Consider the following 9,818-nt stretch of genomic DNA (forward strand, 5'->3'; position numbering starts at 1 on the left):
CCCTGCTGTCCCGGCGTCTCAGGGAGGATGTGAGGTTCTGGTGACTGCTTTTCAACGGCACACGTGTAAATCACGCAAAGGAAGTTTGTGCGCGAAATGAAATAAACTGCATCTGAAACATGTAGACTGTCATGCTGCCATAAAAAGACGGTGTCTGGAAAATGCTGTACTCAATTATGTTTTTCTACAGCAGCATTAAATAGCTGCCTGCGTGTACTTGTGTACTGAAAAATTGAAAACATGTCCAGTTCATATTTCATAGTTAATTTTGCTTTTTTATGCACAATTTTCCATAGTTTTAATTAATTTAATGACAATTAAACACACACATTGCACCATATATCATTTTTTTATATTTTTAATATATTTTTTAGTTTTAATCCTTTTCTTTTGCCCCCCTCCTTTTTTTTTTTAATATGGCTATTTATTTTTTTTTTTATTTTTTTTTAAGTGTTAGTTCTTTTTGTACATTAAGTCAAACTATTTGAGAAAAGAAAATGGTGCTTTAGCAGCTAGCTAAAATTAAATAAGCTTGCTTTTTCACATTTTATTTCAGGTAAGGTTTACATAATATGGTTTATACTAGTTGCATACCATTGCTATGCTAATAACTACTACTTATTACATTACAATATGACATATTACATTAGTTGCATTCAGTTTTGCAAGGTATATTGTACAGCTACTAGTCACAACAATGTAAATAGTGTAACTTGTACTGATTATGTTGTACTGCAACTTTTTGTTCATTTTTATTTTTTTCTTAATTTTAGTTTTTCTTCATTCTTGTTAATTTTCTTAATTTTTTATGTGAGTTAATTTAATAAATTTTTATTTTATCAAATTCTGCGTAAAGATACTACAACATATACAACAATTTAGTTCATAAATACATTAAAACTGACAAACTGAAATGTTTCCTCAATTTTAAATCTAAAAATTAGTTTAATGTAATTTAGCATAATACGATTTTTTTTTATATAAAATCTTGTTGGGGTTGGTCAAAATATACATTTTTTGGTCAGTTTTAATGTAACTTAGCATAATATGATTTTTATTTAATTGAATTCTGCAAAAAAGTACAACAAATACTATTATTTAGTGTATAAATACCAGAATTTAGACAAATAACACTAGTAAATAAAATAGTGAATAGATGGATTTTTTTTTTACATTACAAATGTGAATTTAATTGGTATGAAATCAGAAATCAGAATTCATAAATACATTAAACTAATTTAAAATTGAGAACTTTTTTTTCACATTATAAATTGTAAATGTGAATTTCACTGGTATGGGAAAAGAAAGCCACAATGTCCAAAAAAGTCTTGTTGTGGTTGGACAAAATATAGTTTGTTTGTTTTTTTTGGTCAGTTTTAATGTAATTTAGCACAATGATTTTTATTTAATTAAAATCTGCAAAAAAGTACAGCAAATGCTATTATTTAGTGTATACATACATTAATTTAGACAAATAACACTAGTAAATAAAATAGTGAATAATTTTTTTTTACATTACAAATGTGATTTTAATTGGTATAAAAAAGGCAGATTTTTCCTTAGATTTTTAATAGTTTTAATAGTTTGTTTAATATTGCTTATATAAAATATTTGTCCATATTTAAATACATAATCAGATTTTGATCACTTAGTGTGTTTTTTTTTTCTACAGGCTGATGGCCAGCGTTCAAAGGAAAAGAAGAAAAAGAAGAAAACTGCAGGAAAGGAGGAAGGGCAAGAAAGCGTTGCGTCCGACAGAGACAGCGGCCTCCAGATTTCCTCTCAGGTGGACGAGTATGAGCACGACACGTCCGATGAGGAGGTAAGACTCTGTCCGTCATTCAGACCAATGTTGAACCTGCAGGCCAGGGCAGGCAGAACAATCAACATCTCATAACTCTGTCAGATTTAGTTTGAAAGCTGTTTTTTAATGCTTTCAAAAGCTGGGAGAGATTTAAAGAACGAAAAAGCCTTTTAAAATGTAACATGGTAAATGTACATTTTTCCCAAAATACCATAATTGCAGTGGTAAAACTCTGGTAATGTGTTATTGGCCACTACTGCCACTAAAAGTTTCTTACATTGTTTCAATGAGGTTCCATATTCATTTATTATAGAAGTGCAGTAGTGATTACACCATTTTTGTAGGAACAAAGTGTGAGACCCCATCGGAAATCTTTTTTCTGATTCTTTTTGACATAGAAATGAGCAAGTTTTGAATCTTTTTATACATTTAGAATAAGAAATGTTTAAGATTATGCAGGGCTCGAAATTGCGTCGCATATGCTCCCAAAATTTAACCTGCGCGACCTCAAATTATATTTGGGAGCATTTGTGCGAGTGCGAGAAATTGTCGTGGTGCGACTTGGTTTCATTTCTTTCATTTCTCACCCAACCCCTGTTCCTGATTTGTACAAACTGCATTGCAATTAGGAGTGTGTGATATGACGATTCTTGATCATGGACAATTAAAAGGTCACCACAATCTGCTTTTGAAGAAATAAACTATAGTTCGTGCTACAGCGCACAATTTGTCAGATACGATTCTGGCGCCTCCGTCTCAGTATACTGTCCAACGCGCGACCGTTAAAATGAAACCAAAAGTAAAACGCGCACACGCATTCAAAATAAATTTTAATACCCCGCGTTTAGAGATCGACTCCCCAATGCGCGCAAATTAGGCTACATACAATATCTAAGCTGTTATTAGTATGTGGGCTATACTAAGTTGTATAGTTGTCTATAGCTCTGTATATGCTTGAAAAATTCGGTCTCTATTTGCACTTTGAATATTGAAAAAGTAGCCTACTTTGGTTATGGCTGCATCTATTGTCTATCCCAGGGTTCCCCAAATCTTACCCTGGAGGTCCAATGCACTGCAGAGTTTAGCTCCAACCCTGATCACACTTACCTACCTGTTATTCTCTAATGATCCTGAAGACCTTGATTAGCATGCTCAGGTGTGTTTGATTTGGGTAAGAGCTAAACTCTGCAGTGCATTGGACCTCCAGGGTAAGATTTGGGGAACCCTGGGATAGACAATAGATGCAGCCATAACCAAAGTAGGCTACTTTTTCAACGGGCTTTCAGAATCAGCCCGGTTGCTTGTAAAACATTGGCAATCAGAATCGGCCATGAAGAATCAAGATTGATGCATTACTAAAATGAAATTGGGTGCTCCTAAAAATTTTTTGGTGCTCCTAACTTTTTGAAGTTGGGAGCACTAGTGCTACCAAGCAAAAAAGTTAATTTCGAGCCCTGTTATGCTCTTTGGATCATCTCAAATCACGCTGAAGAACATGGTCATCAGGTTTTGATGATATCAGTCTGAGTGATACTGTAATTAAATGTATAAATGCAGCTTTTCACTCACATTTTCATGCATTTTTTTCTAACATCACATGTGATGAAAGTGTTGTTTTCAATTTAAAAACAATAGTTCACTTGTGGTCTCAGACTGTTGGATGTTCGGTGTATGTCTTCGTTTCAGGTCGCTGAAAATCCATGGAAATGTTTTTTTGTGCTCCACTCTTATTTCCATTAAATTCTGGTTTCCAGTTCAGCGAGTCTGAATATCACCATTGTGTCCAGGTGTTGGTGCACCTGCATCTGTTGTGATGCGTCCTTTGCATGCTGTCCTCCTATCATTTGTTTCCAGATGGCTATTTGACTTTCAACTCTTTTGACTTTTATTTGGATGCATAACAAATGTATAATTTGACTGCTTGAGGTAATTTTGGAGTCTGTGACCAAACTGTGCGAAATACTAAATTTCGCCAAAAAAAGGTCAGGAATTCATGCCTTTTGTGTACTTTCCTAGTGAGTTATAGTGAGTTATTATTCAGGTTTTATAGTCTAGTTGATGGCAGCTGAGGTCAAAGTCACACTTTAGTGTAACATTAGAGAAACAGTTCACCCAAAACTAAAAAAAAAATTGAAAATTTACTCTCAGACCGTCCAAGATGTAGATGAGCTTGTTTCTTAATCAGAACAAATTTGAAGAAATTTAGCATTGTATCACTTGCTCATCAGTGGATGGGTGCCATCAGAATGAGAGTCCAAATAGCTGATTGTGAAGCAAAAAGCTGTGTTTGTAAGAAACAAATCCATCATTAAGAACGGCACTTCCTCTCACATTAAAATCCGCCAACATATTTGTTAAGAAATGTTTTCTCCTGATTCAGACAAGATGACTCTTTCACTGGAGGAAGCATTACTATGGATTATGGACTTGCATTTTGGCCAGAAACAATGGTTTGAAGTTAAAATGTCTTAATGATGGATTTGTTTCTTACAAACACGCAGCTTTTCACCTCACAAGATGTTAACTGATGAACTGGAGTGGTGTGGATTGCTTGTGAATTATTGTAATGTTTTTATCAGCTGTTTGGACTCTCATTCTGACGGCACCCATTCACTGCAGAGGATCCATTGGTGAGCAAGTGATGTACTGTTAATTTCTCCAAATCTGTTCAAGAAACATCTTGGATGACCTGATGTTGAGTACATTTTCAACAAGTTAAAATTTTTGGGTGAACTATTCCTTTAAAAGAGCAATAATGGAAATCTATCGCTTGATGTTTCTTGACTGACATGGCAGTTAATAACTTCTGAATGACAAGTAGACTAAAGATGATTTAAGCAAATCTAAATATAGCGGTGGCTTTTTCTGCTACGTTTGCACAGGCATGATTACTTCATTGTTCCGTAGAGGGGAAAATGGTTAGTTGTGTAATGTTTCATGTAAAGGAAAAAGTATTTTGTCCTGTTCCTCGGGCTGGAAGTGTCTGAACCGCAGTATTTGATACCATTCCCTTACGCCTGTCAGACGTTACCACATTTCTGTAATGTCTCTGTTGGCTTTTTCAAGGGGAGGCCGTGATGCACCTCTGCAGTAAGGAGCTCTGTAACGTCTCATATTTACATGTAGGACCATTAAAGAATTCCTCTTCAGCTCTTTAATTTACATGCTCCATTGAAAAGCATTGAACCCTGGCACAATGCGGTCTGGATAATTTGCCAGGCCATACAACCTAAACACAGCAGCCATCCAAAACTGTTCTTGGCAATCTGCTACCGACCAGGAATGTTTTGCAGAAGTGTTATTGTTCTTGGGTAGATCCCCCATTTCAGAGTGACTTTTTAATGCCCCTTCGTAGTCCTTCAGAACACATCAGGAACGCTGACTACCGTCGTTATTTAGTTTGTAAAAGTTCACATTTTTCACATTGCTGTGTCTTTGGAGGCTTTCCTCGAGTTCTTTAGTTTAACGACAACATGAAATCAAAGTTGGGCTTGTTTACTTTCTTCGTAAATGTCATTTGTGTTATTGTGGACCATTTGTCTGTGTTATCGTAAAAGGGCAAAAAAAGGTGGCTTGCTCATAGGAGTCAATTTTAGCAGTGATTTTTCTATTGAACTTTTGTGAGCAAGTGCAGTTTTTTGGATGAGCAACTTCTTGGAGATATTTTTGCTATGCTGTAGGTTTTACAGTTTTATGTTTTAGTTTTCATATTTTGATGAAAGTGTCCCTTGTATTTAGCCAATATTTTGACATTCATTTCAGTTCAACTTATTTTATTTACTGAAAAACAAGTTTAGTTCACAGTAATATGCAAAATGATTTTTTTAAATAATACAAAATAAATCTTTCCATTGGTTTGTTGGGATAGGGCAATATTTGGCCGAGATACAACTATTTGAAAATCTGAAATCTGAGGGTGCAGAAAAATCAAAATATTGAGAAAATCGCCTTGAAGTTCTTAGCAGTTTGACTTTTTTACATATTTTATCGTTTAGTAAATGAAAATAGCATTTTAGTTTCTAGTAATGTGTAAAATTACAAAAACATTGCCAAATTGTAACATACCAAATAACTATTTAAATGTTTTTATTTAATTTAAAGACATTTTATTAACAATTATTAAAAAAATAAATGATCTCTTTTAAATTGTATTTTTATTTTATTTTCAATTGTATTAAATAATATTTATGTATTTTCATTTATTTATTATTTGGTGTATAAATACATGAATTTATTTTGGCTTTGACAGGATGGACTTTGTCAAAAAAGCTATAAAAAAAAAAAAAGGTTGAATATCTCAGCATTGTCGCATCATGATGTGCCAATAATTTTTAATTTAGTCACATTGTACCAATCACTGTTGGACTTTTGCACAGTAAAATCCTCTCTGTTGTGTTCATGGCTTTTAAATGTACTTAAAGTGCACCCTCTTTAAATCACTGCTGCTAAAATATTAAAGCTAGATCTAGTGAAACAAACTAGTCAACCTTTAGGATGATAGAAATAGTCAACCAGTTGTCAAAAACCGACTAATCTATCATCCTGGACCTTTCGTTATCCCACTGGATGAAATTAAGTCTAGCCTGACATTTGCTGTTGAATGTTAAACGCATTGCTAATAGCATTTCCGTCCGTCTACAGGTGCCTGCTCTCTTATAATCTGCACTCATTTCAGGTATTTTGGTTGTCTCATATGGAGATGAGAAGGTGTGAATCTCATTAGCTTGTCAGTCTCGTCTTTTACTTGTCGTCTCGTGGGCCCGATCTCTGCGGTGTTGTCAGGCGTCTCTGCGTGCGCCGCACAGTTCGGCGGTGGTCCCGGGGCTGTTTGGCGTACGCTAAATTAGCCCCCCTTGTCGGGAGACGGCAGATTGGGTTGCCTCTCCGTCCCATCGCAGCTCTCAGCACAAGTTGTCTACAAATAAAACTCCAGACTTCTAAATCCCCTGTTTTTCATCCTCACGTCCCCCCTTTGTAATAAAGGGCTATTTCCTGTTAGCCGAGTGAAGAGGGAATACGCGAGAGTACAGCGTCTGTCCGAGACCGAGCCGGCAGGAAGGGGCTTTTCCCCCGCAATGGCTTTTCCATGTGCTCTTTGAGATGAATGAAGACACATTGTGGAATTAAGGGGAAAAGGGGCTCTGGCTCCCGGCCGCAACTTCAGCTTCCTGCCGCCAAGCAGCTACCGCTCGCAAAGACTGAGACCCTGCACAGTAGCCTAGAAAGATGTGTGTGTTTTTAGCGTGCAACAGGAGGTAAAGCAGGTATTTTGTGATAAAACCGGATAGACCTACATAGTGACGTCATGTAACCCGATGTATTTTTATTTTTGAAGATCATGGATGAACAGGAAATGTTCGTAAGCATGATATTGACACATCTATATTGGTTCCGGTAGTATTTAGATCAAACTCTAAAAATCCCTTTTAATTTTTTAATTTAAGTTTTGAGATTGACTAATATGTGTATCTACCCTGCCTGTGTGTCAGTTGTATCTATCTAGCTAGCTAGCTAGCTACTAAACTAACTTATAACTAACATAACTAATTTTATTTTAGTAGATGGATAGATGGGTCGATAGGTCTGTCTATCAGTCTATCGGTCTGTCTATCTATCTGTCGATCTGTCTACTGGCCTATCAGTCTGTCATTCTATCAGTTTATTGGTCTATCTATCTGTCGATCTATCTATTTGGCCTATCTGTCTGTCTGTCGGTATATCTATCATTCTTTAGTTCTATCTGTCTGTCTGTCTTTTTATCGTTCAGTGTATCGTTCTGTCTATGTATTGGTCTGTCTATATATATCTGTCGTTCTATCGTTCTATCTATCATTCTTTCTATTCTATCTATCGTTCTGTCTATCATTCTGTCATTCTAGCGTTCTATATATCGTTCTGTCTGTCTGTCTATTTGTCTCTGTCTATCGTTCTATCATTCTGTTGTTCTATATATAATTCTGTCTGTCTGTCTATTGGCCTATTAGTTTATCGGTCTATCTATCGTTCTATCTGTTGCTTTATCTGTCTGTCTGTCTGTTGGTATATCTATCATTCTTTTGTTCTGTCTGTCTATCTGTCTTTTTATCATTCTATCTATCATTTTGTCTATCTATTGTTCTATTGCTCTGTCGTTCTGTCTATCGTTCTTTCATTCTATCTGTCTATCTATCGTTTTATCATTCTATCATTCTATCTGTCTATTTATCGTTTTATCATTCTATATATCATTCTATCATTCTATCTATCGTTCTAGCATTCTATCATTCTGTATATCGTTTTGTCTGTCTATCGTTATATTATTCTGTACATAATTCTATCTATCATTCTGTCTGTTGTTCTATCGTTCTATATATCGTTCTATATATCGTTCTGTCTATCGTTCTAGCATTCTATCATTCTATCTATCATTCTGTCTGTTCTATCGTTCTATATATTGTTCTGTCTATCCTCTGTCTATTGTTCTAGCATTCTATCTATCATTCTGTCTGTTGTTCTATCGTTCTATATATCGTTCTGTCTATCTATCTGCCTATCGTTCTATCTGTCTGTCTGTCTATCATTCTAGCGTTCTATATATCGTTCTGTCTATCTGTCTCTGTCTATCAGTCTATATATCATTCTGTCTATCATTCTATCATTCTATTGCTCTATATATCATTCTGTCTGTCTATCTGTCTATTGGCCTATCAGTTTATCGGTCTATCCATCATTCTATCTATCTGTCGGTATATCTATCATTCTTTTGTTAAATCTATCTGTTGTTCTATCGTTCCATCTATCATTCTATCCTTCTGTCTATCTTTCTTTTTATCGTTCTATCGTTCTATCTATTGCTCTGTCTATATCTATCTGTCGTTCTGTCTAACGTTATATCATTCTATCGTTATATCATTCTATCGTTGTCTATTCTATATATCGTTCTGTCTGTCTTTCTGTTCTATTATTCTATATATTATTCTATCTATCATTGTCTATCGTTCTCTTTCTATATAACATGTCTGTCTGTCTATCCTCTGTTTATCATTCTATCGTTCTATCATCTATCTATCATTCTATTGTTCTATCATTCTATTTTTCTATATATTGTTCTGTCTATCTATCCATCTATCTCCAGTTGCATTTCTCCAGTTTGCAACTTTTTGAATTGGATTTTAATTCTCAGTTAAATTCTGAATGCCACACAACCCTGGTTTTAAATGTTTTTATTTTCATTTGCCTTTTCAGAAAGTCAGTTTGCTTTCTGCACCTAGAGGGCGCTGTTTCTTCTGTCTGCTCGGCAGGCACACAGCTGAAATCTTATTTCCAGTGTGCGGTAAGCCATGGATGAGTGATTCTCTTTTGAGGTTTTTCAGAACGGCCCTCTCTCTGGGCTCTAACGTAAAGCTCTAGTGACAGGTAGCGGATCGAGGTCACGTCTGCTAATCACATCGACTGACTGATTCCAGATTCCGGTCCAGTGACCCACTGAGGAGCTGTCATGAGCGGAGGAAACTTTACATCCTTTGCAGTCTTGGCACGTTCCAAAACTTTCGCTGACCTCAGTGGTTGCATGGCAACTGTTTTGTTTTAATTGGGAGCTTTTATTTAGGGCAGGATATTTGCATATGTGGTTGGGTTTATAATGCGAGACTCTTGCTGTAGCTAAAGGACACGGGTGAACATTTGATGGATCTAGTTAGCGATTTCCTCCGGTCCCAAATGATGTCAGAGTAATTACACGTTGAGGTGGTTTTGCGGTGTAGAGAGTTTCTTCAGGTGGTCAAATCCCACTCAGGAAGGTAAGAGCTGGCTTTGTCATTTCCACCCAGAGATTTAAGAAAGATTTCGGCCCACGCCGTCTGAAGAAAAGAGCCCTGTTTGCTTTCCCGTACAAAGTAAAACAAACACAACCTGTAATGCCGACTGGTCAGGTGTCCAGATTGCTCCAGAGTTAAGAGGCAACCCAGCCTCCCCCTCCGGGGTTCTGTGCCACCCACTCCTCGGAAATATGAAATCTGTCGAAACCGAGACGTGG

The 9,818-nt window shown here is 36.0% G+C and overlaps 1 protein-coding gene across 1 annotated transcript in view; it reads left to right on the forward strand.

Moving 5' to 3' along the window:
* The window catches only part of bop1 (BOP1 ribosomal biogenesis factor), a 94,797-nt gene that overhangs the window by 10,238 nt on the left and 74,741 nt on the right, over positions 1-9,818 (forward strand). Inside the window, exon 3 of the mRNA XM_073822054.1 lies at positions 1,673-1,822. Coding sequence (XP_073678155.1) covers positions 1,673-1,822 — 150 coding nt within the window. The remainder of the gene's footprint in view (positions 1-1,672; positions 1,823-9,818) is intronic.

Source organism: Garra rufa, chromosome 17, assembly GCF_049309525.1.
Source record: "Garra rufa chromosome 17, GarRuf1.0, whole genome shotgun sequence".
Lineage (NCBI taxonomy): Eukaryota > Metazoa > Chordata > Actinopteri > Cypriniformes > Cyprinidae > Garra > Garra rufa.